This window comes from Motacilla alba, chromosome 5 (assembly GCF_015832195.1).
Source record: "Motacilla alba alba isolate MOTALB_02 chromosome 5, Motacilla_alba_V1.0_pri, whole genome shotgun sequence".
In the NCBI taxonomy this organism is placed as follows: Eukaryota; Metazoa; Chordata; class Aves; order Passeriformes; family Motacillidae; genus Motacilla; species Motacilla alba.
In genome coordinates this window covers 13,719,029-13,740,955 of record NC_052020.1, presented here as the reverse complement: position 1 = coordinate 13,740,955, position 21,927 = coordinate 13,719,029, and the positions used below count along the sequence as shown (strand labels likewise).

The window sequence follows — 21,927 nt, the reverse complement described above, 5'->3', positions numbered from 1 at the left end:
GTCTCTCTTTACTGGGGGCTGTCTGACTGTAAAAATCTATGCATAGAGGGAAATTACCTGGTGTAATGGAGACCTCTCTGGCCTAGGACCGGGACTCTGCCCCAAGCTGTTCTAGGAGTTTTAGGAGCCTATTAGAAAATAAGGGTCTCTGGAGGCCCACATCTGCGTACACAAGCTCAGGCCTTGGTGTCTACCAGTTGCCCATGCCTGGGGCCTGCTTGAGAGTGTGGGTTACATCCCCATAGACCCCACGTGATTTTTGTACGGCCACACACATGGATGGCTGCTCTGCTCTGACAGCGGAGAGAACCCTGGTGATGCTGGGAGCAAGTGGGACTGCAGGGAGGTTTGAGTGTTTTGATGAGGTGCTGATTGCATAGCTTACCCTTGCATATCTGGAGGAGTAGGGATCCTCAAAGAGTGCCCAGATGCGGGGCTGCCACCGTCTCCAGAAGCCCCCAGACCTGCCATCTGGGGAGTCACTAAGTGCTAGGCGTTTTGTCATCTCCAGCTCATCTTCACCATCACCAGAGTCTCCGGTGCCATCTATGTCTCCGTCCTCAGCACTGCTATCCAGAGGAGCCCCACCAAAGCTGTCCAGAGCCTCTTCGGCGTCGCGGTGCTGCCGGTAGGTCATCCAACAGCAGGGCTCCACATCGGTCTCATCGATGCCCCAGAAGGCCAGCTCCTCCTCATACAGGGGCCCGCACACGTCCGCGGGGCAGTGTAGCTTGCCAGTGCGGTAGTAATTCAGGATGTGGGCAAAGACGCCCGGGTGCCGGTCAAAGAAAAACTCATCCGTGCGGGGGTCATAGTCAAAGTGGCTGTGGGCATCGGGCTCAGCGATCCAGGCCAGCCGCGTGCCGGGCAGGGTGCGCAGGGTGCTGCGGTAAGTCTGGTGCCTAGTCCCTCCCACGTTGATCACAATGCGGTCGCTCTCGTCGCCCTGGCCCATCTCGTCTCTTATTAGGCATGTCGCAGACTCATCCAAGCAAGCACGGCAGGCAGCAAGCCCGTCAGGGGACGGCTGCTCGGCGGCAGTCGGTGCCTAAGCCGAGCCCCGCTCCGGGCCCGCGGGGGCGAGGGGCCCCGGCCAGCCCCGCTCCCCCGGGGCCGCTCCGAGGCGATGCCGGTGGCGGTGGCTCCCGGCGCTGCGCCGCCTCCGTCTGGAGTCAGACGCTCGGGGTCCGCGGCAGCTGCAGCCGCGGCGGAGGGGCAGGGGCAGGGGGGGCCATGCTCCGGGAGCGCGGGCGCTGCGGTGCCGGAGGGGGAGGGCCTTTCCCTGGTTGGACGTGGCCAAAAGCACAAGGGGAAAAAAAAAAAAAAAAAAAAAAAAGGAAAAAAGAAAAGGGTGGGGGGGGGGGGGAAGAAAAATCACAGCACCGGCGCTGCCCACAGGTGCGCGGAGCTGCGGGGTGCCGGTGCCGGCTGCAGCCCCCGCGGCGAACGCGGGGCTGTGCCCGCGCCCCTCCCGGCGGTGCGGGGCGGGGGGCGCCGCCGGTGCTGAAGGGACAGCGCCGCGCTTCCGCCGCCTCCGCCCCTGCGCCCGGCCGGCCCGGGTCGAGCGCTTGCCGGTGCGGGCGGCGGGACCCGCGGCGCTGCCGCCGCTCCTCCCGCCGCTCCTCCCGCCGCTGCCGAGCCGCTCGGTGCAGCCCGCCCGCCGCCGGGCACCGCCGCGCAGGCGCCGCTCCCGCCCGGGTCCTAGCGCGGGCCGCGCCCGCCGCCGCGGCCGGGACGGGGGTGCCCGCTCCGGGACCCGGGGCTGCGGGCAGAGCGCCCTCCCGCCCCGCTCACCTCCCCGCTGCCGCGCGGGGGTCACACAGAGGGTCCCCTTCGGGAGCGGTGGGTGTCCCGGTGCTGCCCCCCGCTCGGCTCTGAGTGACCCTCTCGAGCACCATTGACGTGAGTCACGGCTGTGCTCGTCCTGCCTGGACCGGACTGGCTGACGGGCAGAATTCGAGATCTCCCCCGGCGTAAGTTTCTTGCCTCACGAGCAGGGGTACCCAGGGTTGTCCCTTCCTATCACGTTGCGCTTTTACTTGGTTCGGTGCACCTACACCACCTCTCCATCTTTTCCTACTGTTCACTTGGGTTTTTTTCCCCAACACCTATATTGGTAGGAAGTTGCAGCTTGGGTTTGTGTTTTCTATTCTTTTTTTATTCTCATTAATTCACAAATAATGGCAAGGGAAGTTTCGAAAGCCTCCCAGCTCCTGTCTTGCAAGGAGCTTGAAGAACAGCAAGAAGATGGTTGTATGGGAAAGAAGTAAGAGAGGTATGTAGATGTGTTCTGTATTTTGTTTTATTTGCTGCCAACGTTTCAGGAGGAATGGGCTTATAGGAAAGCCTGGAGAGCTGAGCCTTGGTGGATTGACCATGGGAGGTCATGTCATGATAAATGGGATAGGCTGGTGAAACATACAATTGCAAGGTACATGTTTAGGGAATGCTGATGGAGTGTACAAGTGGTAGGGACAACATCATGCTCAACAGAAGAGGGCAGACCAGGGGATTGCAGTTAGGTTGAACTTGCAAGTGTGACAGAAATTCAGATGTGTGGGAACAGCAGGCGAACGGGTGGAAGGGCTGTCAAGGAGCAATTGGTGTGCTCAGGTTTGTGAGATGAGGTGTTTGGTCACCTGCAGCTTCCTTGTAAAGCGCATTGCATGGTTGGGATGCAGAGAAGAAAACTTTGCAGTGGCTGTGGTGAGACATTCCAAAGAGTCCTAACCTGCAAAGAGGTCTAACCTGCTGATTTGTTTGTGAAAATGGTAATAGACTGCTCTTTAGGCTGGTGGGGTAGAAGGAAGGCCTGGGACCTGGTGCTGTTTGTGTGCGACTCTTGGGAAACGGGAGGGAAGACAGCAGGAATGGGAGTATGTTAGTCGTATCACCTATGAATGATAAATGGGAAAATGAGGCTAAATCAAGGCAACTCTGCACTTCAGCTAGCATAAACTGATGAGAAAATCTCCAGGAAGAGATGCCAGACAGCAGCTTCAGCACTGGGACTGAACAGAGGCAGAAAGGTTGATGACAGAGGGAGAATCTGAGAATCACAAGTACAGAAACACTATCTAAAATCCTTGAGAATTGCCAGCCAGAGGACACAGAGGAAAAAGAGGGCTGTGAACCCAAGCCTGGCATCAAGAAAGGAAAAGAGGATGTTGACTCGCTGACAAAAATAATACATGTGAAAATTCTTTTAAATCATAGTAAATGCCTATTTTTGATAATAATATGTCTGGGGATCAATGGAAAAGAACTGTAGGGTAGGTTCTGAGAGTTAATGAAGGCTGTGGAGGGCAGGTGACCCAGGAAAGATGTCAAGGGCCTGTGAATCCTAGGCTTGTGGGTCCTTCTGGTCATATCCACAACTTTAGAGACTCGTTCTCAGCTCATTAGCTGCTGCCTTCCATGTTAACCTTACCTGCAGTGAGTGATTCCTCTTTAGGAATTTCAGTGTTGGGATCTAAGGAATGAAAGAGAATGGAATGAAAGAGATCTGGCGTAGCTTCCCTTTCTTGGGTTTCCCTTCTTGTTTGGGGAACTGAAACAGGGTGGTGCAGGACCTTAGAAGTCATCTGGGAGTACATGTTAAAACCTAGAAAGCTTGTTTAAAGAGAGTTTTCGTGGACTTAGGTGGGGAAGCCATGCTTAAGTGACCTGCAAGGTTTCTTTGAAGTTACTGAAGCTGTAATTGATGAAGAAGCATTGGTAGAATCAGAAGAGTTGGATGTTTCAGAAGACATGAAAGGAGGCCCCAAATCAGAGACTGATGGGCAAGCAGGAGCTTGTGAGATCTGGAGCAAGATAGCTGCTGAAATAGAGGGTCTTTTAGAAATATGAATTGGAATGTAAGTTTAAACATCATTTTCATGTGGAAAATGAAGGACATCATCATGTTTGAAGTTGATATTGAAGCTTGAGAGGGAAAGTGTATCTTTATTTAACAAGGATCATGGCAGAAATAACTGCATATTAAGGCACAAAGAGTTTGCTTTGCATGGTAGATTGCAGCATGATTTGTATTTGTTTAATTAGCCACAGTTGATAACACCACATAGATGGCTGTTGGTTTGCATGGAATGGAAGCTTTAAGACAGTCTGGCAGCTTCTGTGTCTGAGCAAAGTTTTGCTTTAAGCTTGCTATATAGCAATATAAATTTCTAGTTTAATTTAAAAAAATAATTTTTCATAATTAGAAATGCTTGGATTATGATAGACAAATAAAATAATCTCATTTTCCAAGTTCCAATTTGCAGACAACTTCCTATGGAATTATGATTAATCCCAAATTTGACAGTAGCACTTCTGTTGTCCTAGTCCCATAAAAAATAAGAATATTATAACTGGATTTTATTCTAGTTTATGTTTGACATTTTTAAATCCTTAAACATCTGGTTTATATTTGATATCTTTAAGGAGGACTTAATATGAAGGTGGATGTGTGAGTCCCCAAGTTGTCTAACTTTTCTGTGATACAACTTGTCATTTTTAGTTAACTTATTAATTAATTTTACCAAGTTTTACATGTTAAAAAGAACTAAACCAGCTTTAATAATGCTGTGAGACCTCTGTAGGAAGCACAGAGTTGGTAGGTTATCCAAACAGTTCACAATCTGTTTGGAAAAGGATTATGGTATAGCAGCAGCAGGTGCAGGTGGTGTTACCAAAAAATTTTAAAATGCATTAAAATCCATTCATCCTGGAAATATGCTTTTTTTTTTTTTTCCTGAACTGATTCTGATAATTGGTGAGAGATTTTGATGACCATCTACGCTGAACTGGGGTTGACCAAAATCTGGCATAAGTGAGGAAAATAAGCTGTAGAGTTTAGAAAGATCACTCTGAAGGTCTCCCTTGTGGCACACCTACTGTCAGGAGAGTCTACGTGCACTTTGAGCATTCCTGTTGGTCTGTCTATAATTTCAGCTGTTCTTCTAACTCAAAAGTTTTAGTGATGATAGTGGAAGAATGACTTTTAGCTATAGATATATTTTAGTTTTAAAACTACTGTGTAGCTGAGTTAGACAGAGAGTCCATTTACTAATTTTGTCACTGGTGCTAGGTCACCTCACTGTTCTGATGACACAGGAAGAATAAGTTCTTCTTTCCCCTCTGTGTCTGGTGTACTGGGATCACCTTGGTTGCCCTATACTTCAGCACCCTCGGGGCAATCATATACAAGAAAAGGTATTGTCTTTCAGACAGAAGCCTAAATTCTGTCTACAAACTAAAAAAAATAAACCAGTGGGTTCACATGCTATTCTTTTGTTAATCCCCCTGCTCTCTACTTCTTTAGCTGAGGACTGCAGTGATTTCTAACTCCAAAGGAGCTTTCTTCTCAATGTGGGAGATGACTGAGCATATATTCCCCAACATTCCTAAACTTAGTAACTCATTAATTTGAAGTGAAATTTTAACCTTTTTCTAAAATTTTATTTAATTATATTCATCATTGTATGAAGATATTTTGCCTCTTACCGAAGACGCTGGATTGACAGATCCGAATCCCAGGGCTGTACAGGAACAGAAATGCACATCAGGAAGCTTTGCTGTATGCTTTGGTGCTTTACTAGTGTGTCAAGAGTACTTGATTCTGCACTTCTCTGTAGCCTCTTCCTTCACTGGGGTTTCTAGTGAGGACACCAACAGTGGTGACTGCTGAAGGAGCTCCCGCTCCTGAAATGTAAGCCTAGCTCTGACTCCATCACTCAGTTTCACTTCAAAGAAAAAGAATGACCCATTGTAATATGAAGAGGAAAAGGAGATGTTGAGAGAACCTGTGACTTTGTGCACAACTATGAATAAAACTGGAGAGTACTTTCAAAATGTTTTAAAGCTGGAGGAGGCTGAGGGAATTATTTGTAAGAGTTATAACCTCAAAAAAAAAAAAAAAAAAAAAAAAAGGCAGCCAGGGTTGGAAGACCAGTTTTGCAATGCTTGAATGCTATAATTCAGCCCGTGCTCTCTTGTATTAAATTCATGACAACTCAACAGTATTTCAGTGCAGTTTTTTATCAGTTTTAGATTACATCATGCTGTGAATTGCTCTATCTGTTAGCACTGACCCTTGTAAATCATTTGGTTTGAGGTCTTCAAATGGAAAGCTGTGATGGACTTCAGCATGCAATGTACTCATTTTGTCCTTGAAAATCATTTAAAAATAAAGCAGCTGCAATTGCATAGATGTTATTACTTTTCTGAAAGGCTAGATTTACCTCTCTGAATTGTCATTAATTGGATGAAAGCCTTTCATAGAAAGAATGAGAATGGAGAAAAAAATTGTGGGTTCGTGCTTGGTGTTGACTGAGGGAGTCATAGAGAGGCTGCATGTCTGAAGACATGTGTGGCCCAAAGCCTGATACAAAGAAGTCATGATGCTTTTAATGAGAGTAACCAGAGCAGCAGAAGTTATGCCTAAATCCTTGTTCCTGCACTTTCATAGCTGGATTTTTTTTCTCTTAATTACTTCAGTTTTTTCTTGAAGATGTACTTCATTCCCATCCATGTTTTCCAAGTGTAGCATGACTTTGCTTTGAGCTGAGAAGCACCTGCCATGCTCTGCCTGATGAGTTGCACTTGTTCATCCATTTCTACTGGGCTGACATTTCTGAGCGAAGGTTCTTTTTTTGATTTGCAAATTCCTTTGTGATCCTTCAAAAAGCGTGCATCAAACTGTGAAATAGATGGAAGCTGCTCTGGAAAAAAATTGAAGTAATATTGTGACGTGTTAGAGATCATCTTTGGTCTTTACCCACTCCATTAACTAAGAGAAACTCCAACCTGAATCCATTTGGTTTTGCTGAAAATTGATGGGAGATGGAACCGAGCAGATGCAATTATGGAGATGGTGCCCACAAGTAAGGCAAGGTGGTGGAAGTGGTATTCTGCTGCTTTCTGAAGGACAAGGGAGATTTCCAAACTGTTTTACCTGTAGGGAAAGAGAAGACTGCACCTTCCTGGCAAAAAGGGTAATAAGCACTGCAAAATACTGCTGAGTTGTCTGTCTCACCCCCAGCTTCTTCAATCCAGCATGTAGCTGGCCTGGGTGAGGCACTGAGCTTCTTTAGGAGCACATCCTCAAGTCAAGGCTGTAGTAAGTGTCAGAATTTGTCTTTGAGGAGACATTCCCCAAAACAGAAATAGTTGTTCCTCAAGAAATCATGGAGCTAAATCATAGTAAAATCTACTTTAAGCATCCAAAATTAGGCATACAGCTAATGTGCTCCTTTGTTACGATGCTGTGTTATGGAAGGATATGGATTTGTCCCTCTTCTTCGTGCTGATCTAGGTGTGATCCAGCAAAAATCCAGCTGGTGATGAGGAAAATTGAGCTTACAATTGGAAGTTTCCTGTCAGCACATAACAAAAAAACCCTTATCTAAACTCATTACTACGAGCTGAGCTCAGTCGTCCCGAGGGCTCTGAATCTGCATTGCCAAAAGAGGGCACATAGGTTGGAACCATTTAATTCCTACCATGTACTACAGCTAGAGTTTCAGAAAAGGCCAGGGACTTGGCTTTATTTTATTAGTTGATTTGTTTTGGTGGTTCTAGAAGGTCCTTGACTTTCTCAGACTGGCCCAGTCAGCCTTTTCTGAAAACAAAACTCTACTAATGCTGTCATTATGTTTTTAAGATCTCAGCCAATTTGCAGGTGCATGAACATAGCAACAGACACAAACACATAGATACAGACATATGTATTTCACAACTACTATATACAGAATACAGAACAGGAGGTGCTAGTCTTTTCTTGAAAAAGGCATGCAGCTCTCAGCTCTGCAAGTGTATCTTTTTCATTTAACCACCAAAAATCCAGAAAAAAATTAGGGTCTGTTCCAGACTGAAGAGTATGGAATATGCTCCATTTTATAAAATGTGTATGCTTGCCCATCAGTTGGCTATTTTTCTAATACAACAAAATAATCAGAACATTTCTTACTTTTTTTTTAAAGTGAAATGAGAACTTTATTTTTGTTGAATGATTCACTTTTCACAGCTGTTATTACTTCTTCAGCCTACTGAGTTCACAATAGTAACTGAAATGTCCTCAGACAAACATATGGGAGAATGGCCTGTAAGTCTTTATTATTATAAATGATTTGTAAAACTTTAGATGTTGAAAGGTAAGAGTAGTTTAAATAAATCTCAACAATGCTGACTCAAAGGTTTAAAGCATTGCTTAAATCCCTTGATTAACCCAGCTTCTCAATATTTGACATGAATCAATAACTCTGAGATGTCTTTTCTGTTCTCTAGCTTTGTAAATATTTACACAGCCAGTCCCATGAAATATGACATTTAATCCTGTTGAAGTAATTATTTGAATGCTGCATATGAAGAGATATAAAGTATAATAGTTCCAGTGATGCTAGTTAAATAATTGGCCCTAAGGATGAAGTCTGCTGCATTTCTTTTGTCAAAAGCCAGGATTTATACAATATAAGTGTGAGTAAATGGAAAGCAAAATCCAGTTTCTGTCCCAAATCTTGGACCAGCTGCTGGAAATGAAGGTTTCTTTATCCTGTCTCATGCCTGAGCCTATGTCTTAGCACTGACAGCAGCCTTTTGTTCCCATTAAATGAAGTGTTGAGAGCTAGAAGACAGGCAATAGTGAAGGGATGGCACCTCTATTGGTTTGTCCTCTGCCTTTCCCTTCTGGGACATGCTATAATGAATGGTCTCTGCACTCCAGGAAGCAGGAACATACTCTACCCAGAGTTTCCAGGACCTGGAGAAGACTTCTGTAGGAATCCCAGTGCAATAGGATTATACCAGCCCTCCAGACTGTGGCTGGAATTCCTGTTAAGATTTGCAGCAGGTTTGTATTGAAGTGATTTAACTTGAGGCACAGTGATATGCTTGTTCCTATGATGCTGCACTTTTAGTCATTGTTTACTGATTCAGTCTGATTCATCTGTGGGTTCTGCCAGGTTTTGCAGTTGTAGTCTTTGCCTCTATGTAGCAGTAGAAGGAATTGGGAAATAATGAGGAAGTAGAGAAGGATCACAGTGGGACAAGATACTGAGAGTTGGCCTGCAAGAAATCAGAATTGAGTCTTCCTTAAGAAATGCTCCACTCTCATACAAAATAGGACCATTCTGCTCTTCTGGGATGGATTCTCATCCTAAGAGGGCCTACAATAGCATGTTTATTGGCTTTCCTATGGATCAATGAGAAAAAAAGGAGGGTCCAGTTCTCAAATCTGTAATAAAGACCTTTTTTTCTTTGAAAATTTTCCAACTGTAATGAAAAATACAATAGATTTCGACAGTTTCTTCTGAAACTGTTCTTCAGCTTATCCTGCCTGTTAAAAAGTAGAGGAAATGGTTGATTGTGTGGTAGTAATTCAGGATGTGGAAAAGATGTTTCTTAATTGCTTTATCATGCCAAGCCCCTTCAGAAGCCTTCATTACATAGAAAGGTTTCCGTGCAGAAGTGCTGAAGTGGTGCTGTGCTTGTGTGGCCCAGTTTGACCACTGCATAATCCAAGCAGACAGATGCATGCTGCAAAGGACAGTGCAGCTCAGAAAAGGTGATGGGGCAAGTCAGAGAAATTACTCTGTTTTCCTGAGATTATGCTTGTAAAGCCCTTAGGAGGTATTTTAACCAATATATCCACAAATATATATAATTCTGGCTAGGGCAAAATCCAGATGATTGCATTTGTGTTACTAATGGAATCTTCTTCAGCTTTGTTTCCATATTCTGTTGTATTGCTTCTACTATTGATTATTTCTGCCCTCTGAACTCTAGGCTGAGTAGGATCTGCAGAATGCTGCTTATATTTAGGGATGTACTTTCAGGTACTTTGGGATTGAAAAAAAAAAAACAAAATGCTGTTTCTGAACAAAAGTTTGCATTCTCAGGTATGCCTGAAAGTTTTGAATGCCCAAGAGATTTGAGGGGATTTGGTCCAGTTGGAAATCAGGCTAGAGATAATATATCAAAATATAAATTAAAACTTTCAAAATGAAAATATAAAACTATTATCTTGGTTAAGAAAAAAATCTTTTGCTTAGTGTGGCAAATTAATGTTAATGTGTAGATATCAAGTTAACAAGTACATAAAATAGCAATGAGACAAATTAAGAGAGGAGCCTTAATGTGCATAGACATTTGCTCAGTCAACCAAAGTTCCTAAAGGCTCAGCTGCAAGTCTGGAAACATAAACATTGATGTCTAAAATAGAAAATGTTATTTTTGATTTTTTTTCTCGTTCTCCATTTTATGTTTTACCACAGAACCAAACAAAAAAAGGCCACAGGTAATGGTCATGGAGTGCTTGAAGGGCATCTGCCTTCTCTCATCACAAAGTGAAGGTATGTCAGACACTTCAGGCTGCAAAACATACATGCAGGAATCACTGTGTGATTCAGCTGTGAGGACTAAGTGATCTGATCAATATTTTCTGTATCTCTTGTTCATAATAATTATATGTACTTAAAAGAAGGAATAATTTTGAGGAATGGTTGGTTTGGGGTTTCTTTTCCCCCTTAGGTGCAGAGCAGAACTCAGAATTCTTATGGCAAAAAAAGGCCAGAGAGCAGATGAGGTGAGATGACAGATTGGGGTAAAACACGAGCAGCCAGCTCACAACAAGCGAGTTCATTGCGTGACAATCTTCCTGCTCTTCCCTAGGGAGTGAGCAGAATGGTTCAAGAAGGAGCAGATGGAAACAGCTGCCAACAGATGAGTACTGGAATGGATTCAAGCCACATTACTTGCTGGAACTTGAGAGTTTGTGATGGCCTGAGCTTTCCCAACCACAGGTATCTAAGATTTGGAACCGGGCAGCTGTCAGTCAGTTCTTATTTTTCAGGACCCGAAAAAAATTCCACTGTTGCCCTATAGTGTGGGGAATCTTTTAAGCTGTGGTTGCAGATAGTACTAAAAATAAAAGAAACCTACTAAGATATTTTTCAGAATGTGTCTATCTCATAGTCCATTCACTTAAAATGGTTTTTCTCTTGACCTTGAGCTGAGATTTAGCAGGTGGGTAAAAGATAAATTTAGGAAGGCCAGTGACGCAATGCTGACACTTTTATGTCTTCTCGCATAATTTTGAGCATACCATGAAGAATAATAAATGGCAAAAGCTAAAGTGTCCTTGGCAAACAAACAAACAGAATAGCACCCTGTGATATTTTTACCTTTGTTTCCCCTTACCACACACAGTTTTTACTCCCACAGAGCTTGAAATATTAACCCAGCATGTTAATTTATTTCTTCCAGAGTTGCCCTGACCATTGCATTTAGCATCTCTCTTGGAAGTACTTCAAACCAAGTGGCTGGCTCCATCTCTAGCTTTGTTAATTAGGCACATTACTTCGTTGCTTTTTTCCTTATCGCTTAATGTAATTGGCATTTGTGAAGCTTTTGAAAGGCATGTTTGGGACTACATTTTGTGCAGCTGGCTTTCAACTGCAAGCTGTATCAAGTGTGTAGTTCTGCAGAACACAGCCTTTGAGAGAGTAGAGCATGAGTGCCTAGCACATACCATTCTCCCTTTCCAAAGGGAACAAAGGGATGTAAGTGTGACCTGTCCCATACAAAGGAACACGTGTGACACGTGAACCCCCTTGCATCCATTTGTATTTCTATGCCATTCGATCTGTAATGAGAGCATTACGTGCCCTGGATGGAGAATGGGTCTCCCTTTACAGGCTGTTGTATAAATGCTTTGGTGTGTGATGCTCTTCATCCCGAACTTTAGTCCACACATAGGGATGCCTTGCCATTTAGACACAAAAGCCTGTAGTTTTTTTTCCATAAAAATGCATCTTTGAGCGTCCAAACTCAAACCGTGAGCTTGTACTTCCTGTAATTATCCCAATATACTGTCAACTGCCAGCAAGACTGATGAATTTACACTGGGTAGGAATTAGGCTCATTGATTTCAGTTGTCGTGGTGTGAAATGCTACTCTCTACCTGAGCTGAAAAAAGAGTTAGATGTGAGAGTTTAGGGGGGAAAAAAAGGAATGTATGCTACTTTAAAAAAAAAAAAAAAAAAAAAAAAAAAAAAAAAAAAAAAAAAAAAGTGTGGAAGTCCTGTTTTTCATGGAAATGCTGCCCTCCGGTGGCCTGGAGAAAAGCTTACACACTGCTTGTTGGTTCAATAATGTACTTCCACACTGCAGCAAGCAGCAGCTCTCAAATGTGGATTGTCTAGGCTCCTGCCTCGGGAAATTCACAGGTACCATAAAAACAAGTAAAAAAAAAATCAGAGCAAAAAGTTATTGCTTCATTTGGTTTAGGATTCAGAAGTAGAGCATTGATGTGAAAGAAAGGAATGTTGTGTGGCCAAAGTATAAAAGGAATCACAGAATGGTTGGGGTTGGAAAGGACCTTAAAGATCATCTTGTTCCAACTCCTTTGCTGTGGAAAGGGACACCTCTCACTATCCCAGGTTGCTCATAACTCCATGCAGCCTGGCCTTGAACCCTTCCAGGGATGGGGCACTCACAATTTCTCTGCGCAACCTGTGCCAATGCCTCACCACTCTGACAGTAAATAATTTCTTCCTAATACCTAATCTAAACCTACTATCTTTCAGTTTGAAGCCATTCCCCTTTGTCCTGTCACTACATGGTCTTTTAAATAACCTCTCTTCATCTTTCTTGTATTTTCCCTTCAGGTATTGGAAGGCCACCCTAAAACCTTCTCTTTTCCAGGCTAAACAATCCCAAATCTCTCAGCCTTTCCTCATAGGAGAGGTGCTCCATCCCTCTGATCATCTTGGTGGTCTCCTCTGGACTCACCCCAACAGGTCAATATCCCTTCTCTGCTGAGGACCCAGGGCTGGAGGCACAGCTGCAGGTGGGATCTCACCAGAGCAGAGTAGAGGGGAAAATCACCTCCCTTGGTCCGGTGGCCAAGATTTGTGCCCTATTGAGGGACTTGGTCACCAGAGAATGTCATTATGATCCTGCTGTCATCTGCAGTTTCTCTGCATCTTCCCCTCTTGGGACACGGGCTTCTTGGCAAGCAGCCTGTGTCCCTCAGGACCACTGCTCTCAGCACAGGCCATACAATGCATTCAAAGACCTTCCATTTTCTCCCTCCTTTTGTCTTTATTTTTCACTTAAAGAGAAACAGAATGGTGCCCCAGAATTTGTCTAGCAATAAAAAAGCCCAAACCCAACCAACCATACTATTCTTACAATTTTTTCTCTCAGTTTCTATGGAAGGTTCTTGGTAGGGAGGAAATTGTTTTTCCAGTATATTTTTCTTGATGCTCCTAATGTATGGGTCTCCAGGTGCTGTATGAAGGCTGTGAATATCTTTGTTTCTGCACCAACAAACCTTACATTATGGAAAGATGATAGAACATGGAGTTCACCAAACAATGATTTCAGGAAGAAATGTAGTTAAAATTTTTCCCAGCAGATGTGGCTGTTGGACCAGAAAAGGCTCAAGGTCAGTTCAGGTGGGTTAGGGAGAACTGTGGAGATTGGAGGACCCCTTTTACTGCCATGGATATGCAGCACTAGGTGGTAATTGTGCTGAGATCCAGGCTTCTGAGTGAATCTGACTCCCAACAAAAAAAAACAAACCAATATCCCAATGAAAATTGCAACCTCCCTCAGTTATGTTATTAAGTGGGTTATTGTCTGTTAGAGTTTTTAGTAAATTTTTAATAAATAGTTACAGTATTTGCTATTGATAAACGTGAGGTTATGCATTGAGTATTACATAAAATTGCACACTTGTTGATGTTGCTAAGATGCCTGTAGATGATATTGGTGTTGTAGTAAGAAAATGTGAATTCAGTGCCATGTTGACTGTATTATTGGTAAACCCCTGAGGTTTTCTATCACCCCATGGTTACAGGATAGATCAGTTTTCACCATTAGCTTACAGTGTTAAGGTCTTTATTCAGAAGTGGCTGTGTATGCAAAATGTAGGTTTCTGGGTCCACAGGGAAATTTCTGGATTCCTTGTACTGGCCTAAGTGGCTCTGTCAGACATGTTCCTAATTCCTGCTGGGTCCTGGGAGGGAAAAGACTATCTGACAGCTCTTCTGTATTATGCTAGGGACCATCCCCTCCCTCGTTAGCCCTGAAATGTCAAATATGGAAAGGTCTCCATTTAATGACATTCCCAGTTGGGCAACAAGCCTGTTGGAGGGAGCATGCTGCATCCATCAAGGAGAGGAGGTCATGGCTGTCCAACAGTTTTACTAGAAAACCAGTGATTTGAAAGGCTGAGGGAGGGTGAGCTGATAGTAAATAGTGCTTAATGAGGTACTTGGATGTGCCTCCCAAGATGATCTCCAGGTCATGCTGTCAGAGATTTGCACTCTGACTCTACAGAGGCCTTCTTACCTACTGCCTGTGAAGCCAAGATTGCCACATGCAAGTTATGTGAAATGACCTTCATACCATCTCCTGCTATCACAGGCTCCGTGTCAGCCACTCATTTAGGAACGGTTGTAGGTTTTCAGCACTATTATGGGGGCAGTTTCTGGATGGTACTTTGAAGATCAGGTGAGCAATAAAGCCTGGCAGCTTGTTCAGAGGGTTGTGCTCAGGGGGATCGGCACATCTGAAAGCGTTGTGACAGAAATGGGTCAGTGACCAGAGCACGAGCAAAGGGTCACAGCAGGGAGTGAGCCAAAGTCCTGGCTTTGCACTGCTACGTGGACACTATCCCAGACAGTATTATGTGCAGTAGCCTGAAAATATTCCTACTGAAGCTGGAAATATTCCTACTGATTTCAAGGAAATTTTAAACAAAAATGAAATATTAATTAATTCATTCATTAAAATTCATGAGGTATAAGGTACAAAGGTTTCCTTGCTGTTTTGGATGTAGTTCTTCTGAAGATGACAGTTTTGGCCCTTTGCACACTTTGAACCTTTCAAATATCTCTGCAAAATGTAAGATGTAAAATGAAAACTGCTTTTCTGTCCACTTTCAAGGGTTTTTTTTAAGGTCTTTATCTTGAGTTGAAAATGACAAGTCATTTTAGAAGATCAGCATCTGGTGTAAAGCAATTGCTGATTTACTATTTCTTTAATATATTTGGATACAGATAATAAAATCTTTTTAAAGGGAAAACATATACAAGGAATAGTTCATATATCTTTTACCAAAAATTGAATGTTCGGTATGTGAAATACTTCTGTAGCAGTATTGCTGTGATAATGCAGGAAATGGTGTTTAACATTGTTATTTGCAATTTTATTGCACTTTGTTGTGGAATATCAAAAGCAGGAAAAAGATCCTCTTCATTCTCATACTGCAAAATATCTGATGAAATGTAAAATCAGAGCATTTATTACATGTAAGTGAGGTATAAATTTATTCCTCTTCACTTTTTCCATAGCAGTGGTTTGAGTGAGATAACCCAGTAATACTGGGTTTGTCATGCAGCGCTTTCTTAAGCTACCAAATCAAATATTCCTAAAATGTGCACTTATCATTATGCTTGAAGACACCTACTTATTTGTTTGTATCTGTATGGCTTTCCCTGTGGAGGCAGTGTTCCTTAAGAAACATCATATTGAACTGGAAAGTTTATGTGATACAAACTTTCAGACTGTCAGTGTGTGTTCAGAGCCCATGCTGGGGTGTTTCTGTAGACCAAGGTCGGCTGCACTTTGTCTTGTAGTATCAACCCTTAATGCCTAAATTCCTCTTCAGGAGCCCAACTTAAGAACCAAAGTTTGTATATGTTGCATCAGCCTTGCATATGCTCCTTGGCTGTGTCAGAACTAAACTAAAGCTCTGAATCCAAATATTACTAGCCTCAAAATATTTACTTATAGAGACTGGGATATATTTCTATCAGTTACGTGCTGTTCTCTTGATGCACAGGGCTTTGTTTTAAATATATTTATTACCTTAGAAATAAACAGGACGAAATGACACAGGGGAACAATTTTCCTTATCTAAGTAAAAAATAAATATTTTTGTATCTTAAACATGTATTTATCGGTGCTGACGCCCTTTGGCCTTACTCCAGTGAACTTTTCTCACTGACATCAATGGGAGAAAGATGGGCTCTGCATAGAAAACCTATGAATATTTTTTCCTCATCATCCATCCATCTATTTTGGGATGTGCTAAATGCCTGTTCTCTGTTGTAACATTAACATCAGTATGTGGAAACTCGGGTGGCTAAAATAAATCAGTGAAATGCAATATACATGACTTCACATGGAACTGCGTGTACATTGTTGAGCACAAGTGCCCTGTGCTTGCTCTGCCATGCCAGCCCTACAGCCAGGTACCCCCCATTGTGTCCCTCAGAAGTGGGGTGCAAGCAAGGCAGGCATGAACTGTGTGCTGCCAGCATGTCCAGAGCCTCTGTCATTCCTGAGCTGCCAAAATACTTTTTGGTTGCCATTTAATGGCAGTAAAATTGATATTTTTACTAGACTCAAATAATGGGGATTAAAAGATCTTTAGTATTTCACAAAAGCACTTATTTAATCTTTAGCATTTTGGGCCTGATTTGGCCTGATTTCATTACTGAACTGAAAGAAAATGATATTGATCATGTGTGAGTCCTGATTTGTGAGGCAACTGTCTCTCCTTAGCTTTTGTAAGGTGTACAGGCTTCCAACTAACCTGGGCTATTTTTCCAACCTCAGTCAAGACCCTCCTAATTCATGATAGTATGAATTAGCACACTCTCAAATTAGTTTGATTTTTATTTTTAATAGAAAATTGAAAGGGGTAAGCTCAATCTTTATGGGCTGGAGTGTTTTCTGCCCACCCGGAATCAGTTGGAGACCTTTTCAAAGTTGGACTTTGCTGAAGATGCTGAGTGGCCAGTCCTGCCTTGGAGTCTCCTCCGATCCATGGGATCCTGGGCTGCTCCACAGAATGTTTCTGTGCCTCGACACTGATTTATCATCCACCATGACCCCAAGCTCATGGAAGAGGAAGGAATACCCATGGCTGCTACCATCCCTGCCCCTCTGGCTTCAGATAAATCACCAAGCTTGGAGCATGACTGCCCTAGGAAGAAGGAGAAGCAACTGCATTGCTCTGCTCAACACAAGGCAGCTTGCTCCTCTCCACAGAACATTGATCTTCAAGGCCATACATGATTAAAGGAGTTGGAGACATCCCCTGGAATTAGCTGTTCCCTCTTTCTTTTTCCTGCCTAAGGTAAGAGCTGCACAAACTCCCTCTATAGTAGTCATCTAACAGAGAATACAATGACTAGCCTGTCATCAAAGTATTTAGGGATGATGATGATACCAAGATTGGTTTTCAGTGTGGTTTTTGTTTTTATTTTACAGTGATATTTCTACAAAATCCCTAAATCATATGGATGTGTTAAGAAACAGGTCATAGTTGCTGGTTATTCTTGTCCAGATGCACAGAAATGCCCTGATTGTTACTTTCCAATGACAACCAGCTCAGGCCTTTACATTTTTCAGTTGCTCAGCCAGCTTTCAAGGTTACACATAGATACTGAATGAAACAGAGCCCACTGGTTATTTTTAGAGGGGCTCTAAACAAGAAGCAAATCCCTGGAGCAGTGCTGCCAGAGATGCATAAAGTTCAAATCCAAATTAAAACTGCCTATCTTTGGCCTACATTCCAACTTGAACTTGAGGAAAACTGTGATCTGTGACTTGAACTTTATGACAAAAACTCCTTTGCAATTAGTTTCTAATACCTGGGAATACATGAACTTGGTACAAACACTTGAAAAATAGAACTTGAGTGAAAAATGTGAGCACTTGTCCCAAAATGTCGTACCTGTTTTTGTATGGTTTCAGTAGCTACGCTGGAATTTGGAGAGTCTTATTTTTGTAATTCTTAGTTTCAGCGCATCTTTGTAAGATCAAGTCCTACAATGTAATTGTAAATTTTGGGGGCAGGACGAGAAACATGCTTATTTTTTGATCCTTCTAATGACCTATGATGCTCAGGTCTAGGTTTAGCAGTGACCACAACAGAATATGAAGACAGGAGACCCTTTGACAGCAGCATATTTATGCAAAGTAGTGTAACTGAAGCATTGATTTCTTTGCTGAATCAGAGCCTGTATCTTCTTCCTGCCAAGGCAGAGATCTAATACCACTCCTAAATGCACTAGTAATTCTAGAAGCCCTAACGAAAGTCAAGATAACACCACAGATTTTATAAATAAGGGTCTTTATTTAGAATACTGTTGAAAACATTCTTGGCAACCACATCGTATAAATATATAAAGTTAAAGTTTGACACAACAAACCAAGCAATATTAAATATTTTTAAATTTTCCCCTTTTTAAGTTTTTGGTTTTTTCTTTTTTAAAATTTATTTATTTTTGCTATTTTTTCTTTTTCTTTTCCTTTTTTTTTTTTTTTTGGAAAGCAACTCTTATTTACAATTATACAAAAGTTTTATAAAAAATGGTCCACAACCTTATTTTGGCCAGAACAGGAGTAATAGGAAGGATCTATCATGCCACTACTGCTGTAGATTTCTATTTTCCTCCACATTCAAGAGTCAGCTTCCTATTCCCCACAGCCCAGATTAAACATTGGCCATTTCATGGTATACAATTTTATCTCTAGATGTATTAAATACCTTTAGTTTAACAACCAATAAATAACTATGTGTACTTTGAAGTGATACAGGTTTGCAAAGTTAGATAGTTGAAGGAATTTTCAGTGATATTTTAAAATTGGAACAAGTCTTAAGAAGTCTTTTCAACCTTAGAAGGCAGGTCTTGAGCGAGGCCAAACGGAGCAAATTGGTTTTGGTGCAGTCCAGCTGGAGGGGTCCTTATAGCACTTGGTAGATGGGGTTGCTGCTGCTGTTATCCTGGGGGAGTGGGGTGCAGTTGGTGGGGGAAGGAATTTGGGCTCCACCATCACTCAGACTCACTCCTTCTGGAGGGGAACAGGGACTCCCTTCAGCAACAGTTTCCACTGGAGGCAGTATAGGGCACGAGGAATTATCTGTGGAAATCCTCTCTACAATGCTTGAGAGGCAATCGAGACTGGAAACAACAGAATTCTTCCCATGCTTTGGATCTAAAAAACAGACAAAAAGGTGCTCATATTATCCAATGGGTAAGTAACATCAGTGGGCACTGCACATTTGTGGGCATGTGAAGACTCAGAGGAAATGGATATTGGTGAACAACACCAATAACCAGAAAACACATTGTAATTTCAAAATGGAAGAGAGGTCCAACCACAGCGTGCTGCTCTGGGAACAGGGAGGATCTAAGGCTAGATAGATAGAAAGGGAAGAGCAGATTTGAAATCAATCATAAATTACTCCAATTTGGATCAATAATAGAGTAAGAAGTCTTCATGTAAAAATGGTTAAATGCTGAAAGTAGTTGCAGAGAATAACATACTTCTATCCAACTGTTAGATTTGCAAAATGGGAAATACAGCTATAACACATCCCCATATTTGCAAATACACCTAGAGGAAATCCAGTGCCTCTACCAGCAGCAGTGGCTTGATGGCTGGAAAGGCAGGTTCCTCTCTCAGCCCAGCTGGACACGGAGCAGGCACAGGAAAGCTGCTACACTGCCTGCCTCTGTCTCAGTGTTTCACACCGCTGTTAGGGCACGTACTCACCATTTGGGGACTCTGTGTAGTAGCTGCTGTCATAGCTGTTCCTTCTGCGAGAGCTGCAAGGAGGCCCACTGTACTCCATCTGGGAAGGAGAGAAATCCGAGTGAGGTCAGACTCTTACCCAAATCCCAGGAACCATCTAATTTCATGTTTCAGGCTCTGGCCTGTGCTATCATTCCAGGCCTGTCTGAAATGCCATCAATTAGTAGATTGAGTAAGGAAAAACATGGCTAGAAGGGGGTCCACCTCAGAATATTTTATGTGGCAGAGCTGTTCCACAGGAAAGTTACCACTCTTGCATTGAATGCTGCGGCTTCACAGATTAATGAGGCTTTCCAGCATTCTGATCAGATCATGATCCTTCATGAATCTTTAGTTTACAACAGGGAGACCTAAGTGTTCTGAAAGGGGAATTATGTCTTTTTAATTCAGTTTTTGAAAAATTATCTAAACATTAATTTCTCTTTTAAAGCCTCTGTCTACCTTGTCCCTTTGTATTTCCTTCAGTTTCTCTTCCCATTTCTATTTCATATAGAAAATGCTCTAGAACATTGATTAATATATTTGTTTCCAATAGTTTAATCCACAATGAAATTCCTATATTAAAAGAGGCTGTATCTTGAAGAGGAATAATTTGTGTAACTCTCTCCAATCTGTTAAGTATCTCACAATCACGGATACTCAACTCAGTAACGACTATCCCGACCAGAGCACAAAAAGCAATCTCTGGTCCTAATGGGCAGTTCATGGCCTATCCAGAGAGCTGTCCCGGACTCTGGTCACCACATCCCACCAGTCCAGAGTCAAACCAGAAGCTGAACCTACAGCCCCAGCCTAAAGACATGGGGTTGAGACACCCCCTCTAGCACCCACCCTTCTTCTCCCATGCCCATAATGTACAAACAAGACTGAAATCCTGGATTCTCCTTTCTACTGCTTGTAAATATCTATGGAGGGGATGAAGTGAGTGAGAAGAGAAATGGAGAATCTTTTTCTTAAGGGTCAAGAAAAACAATTCTTGTTGCTTAGACACTCCTCCTGCTGTCATGATGAGTGGCAGAAAACAAAACCCAGACTCTTACCAATTCCTGTGTAACTACCATGTCCTGGGGGACCCTTGCTCTCTGCTGTCCTTAGAGGATTCAAAGGTAATGATACAGCAGAAGATGGAGACACCTCAGGAGCTATGGGATCACAGGCAATGCCCCCAGGTGCCCATTCCAGGCAGCTTTCCAAAGTTCTCCCCCAGCAGCTTTGCTCTGGCTCCTCCAGGACATGGGGAACCTGACTAACTTCTTATCCCAGGGAACAAAGTGTGTAAGAGATTCTTCTTCTTTCCCAAAGATCCTGCCATGTGGGGACCCCACCTCCCTTTGCTGCGGGTGCTCAAGGCACGAGAAAGGACTTTGTCTTCTGCCTGGGGAGGTACAGAAGGCAGCTGCTATAGGAAGGGCAGGAAGAGGTGACTCGCCCTGCTCACGTTTGGACCAACAGAGTCCAGGGCACCTTGGTGGCAGGGAGTCCTCCCTGGGGCACTCACCATGCCATCGGAGCAGTTGGAGCGGGGGCTGGAGGCATCGGATTCCCCGCTGTAGTGCTCCAGCACCGGGTAATAAGCATCCTCCTGCTCCCGCAGCAGGGCCTGCAGGCTCTCGATGTAGCGGATGGCGTTGCGCAGGATCTCCACCTTGGGCAGGCGCTGGTTGGGGTTGGTGGAGGTGCAGCGCTTGAGGGTCTCGAAGGCCTCGTTGACCTTGCTGAGCCGCCGGCGCTCCCTCATGGTGGCGGCCTTACGGCGGTCGGCGTTGGTGGTCTTCCTCTTGCACGCCTTGCAGGCCCACAGCAGGCAGCGGCCAGCCTGGTGGTGCCCGCTGGGCGCCCGGACGTGCTCCTCCTCGTGCCCGTGGTGGTGCCCGTGGTGGTGCGGGTGCTCCTCGGGCTTCAGCAGACCCCCGACGTGCACTAGCCGGGGGTCCAGGTCCTCGAAGAAGTGCATGTCTGACGTGTTGAAGCACGGGTCATCGTAGAAGTCATCGGCCGCTGCGAAGGAGCAGAGGGAGCCCTCCGTCATCTCCATGGGGCCAAGTAAGTCCATGGGGGCGGCAGAGGGGACAGCGGCTAGGCCAGAGGGGCTCGGAACCGAGGGGCCTTCGACCGGGCTGCTCTGCGGCCGGGGGTATGCGCAGAGCCGGGACTCTCGCAGCCTCTCCCAGGCGAGGCCACCAGCGCTGGCTGCTGCCCGACCCCCTCCGCAGCCGCGCCGGTCCGGGAGCGCCACTCGGGGCCGTATTTATGGCTGAGCCCCCCGGCGCGGCGGGTCGGGACGGGGCGGGTCGGGGGGCGCGGCCGGGCGGGTCGGGGGCCGGGGCG

At 44.0% G+C, this 21,927-nt stretch overlaps 3 protein-coding genes across 17 annotated transcripts in view; 1 reads left to right on the top strand and 2 right to left on the bottom strand.

Annotated features, from left to right (window-relative positions):
- KCNC1 (potassium voltage-gated channel subfamily C member 1) overlaps positions 1-1,295 on the bottom strand; it is a 124,026-nt gene extending 122,731 nt beyond the window's left edge. The window contains exon 1 of one of the 6 annotated variants that reach the window (XM_038138409.1): positions 386-1,295. In XM_038138409.1, the coding sequence (XP_037994337.1) occupies positions 386-955 (570 nt within the window). In that variant the 5' untranslated portion in view covers positions 956-1,295. The remainder of the gene's footprint in view (positions 1-385) is intronic. The other 5 variants (XM_038138403.1, XM_038138405.1, XM_038138407.1 and 2 more) reach the window with 5 other exon arrangements.
- Positions 962-21,089, top strand: LOC119701576 (translation initiation factor IF-2-like). 10 transcript variants are annotated; one of them, XM_038138412.1, is made up of 5 exons: positions 962-1,973; positions 10,254-10,331; positions 10,651-10,781; positions 16,684-17,134; positions 20,902-21,089. In XM_038138412.1, the coding sequence occupies exon 1, from the start codon at positions 973-975 to the stop codon at positions 1,876-1,878; it is 906 nt and encodes a 301-aa protein (XP_037994340.1). In that variant the 5' UTR covers positions 962-972; the 3' UTR covers positions 1,879-1,973; positions 10,254-10,331; positions 10,651-10,781; positions 16,684-17,134; positions 20,902-21,089. The 10 variants fall into 10 exon arrangements, with proteins under 10 accessions (XP_037994340.1, XP_037994341.1, XP_037994339.1 ...); XM_038138413.1 differs by lacking the exon at positions 20,902-21,089 and adding an exon at positions 10,510-10,564 and having other exon boundaries at positions 16,684-17,969; XM_038138411.1 differs by lacking the exon at positions 20,902-21,089 and having other exon boundaries at positions 16,684-17,969.
- Positions 18,120-21,836, bottom strand: MYOD1 (myogenic differentiation 1). Its single transcript, XM_038138422.1, has 3 exons — positions 21,098-21,836; positions 19,561-19,639; positions 18,120-18,999 (listed from the first exon to the last, which is right to left on the bottom strand). Exons 1-3 carry the CDS (start codon positions 21,650-21,652, stop codon positions 18,749-18,751), a joined length of 885 nt encoding a protein of 294 aa, XP_037994350.1. The 5' UTR covers positions 21,653-21,836; the 3' UTR covers positions 18,120-18,748.
- Positions 21,837-21,927: the final 91 nt, after the last annotated feature.

What these genes read in the sequence shown, in the direction of transcription:
- LOC119701576 (XM_038138421.1), top strand. Translation starts at nt 973, where the DNA reads ATGTCGCAGACTCATCCAAGCAAGCACGGCAGGCAGCAAGCCCGTCAG.
- MYOD1 (XM_038138422.1), bottom strand. Translation starts at nt 21,652, where the DNA reads ATGGACTTACTTGGCCCCATGGAGATGACGGAGGGCTCCCTCTGCTCC. An exon ending in CCAACTGCTCCGATGGCATG is followed by an intron (nt 19,640 to 21,097) that starts GTGAGTGCCCCA and finishes TCTCCTTCCCAG; the next exon opens with ATGGAGTACAGTGGGCCTCC. An exon ending in CTACACAGAGTCCCCAAATG is followed by an intron (nt 19,000 to 19,560) that starts GTGAGTACGTGC and finishes TCTGTTTTTTAG; the next exon opens with ATCCAAAGCATGGGAAGAAT.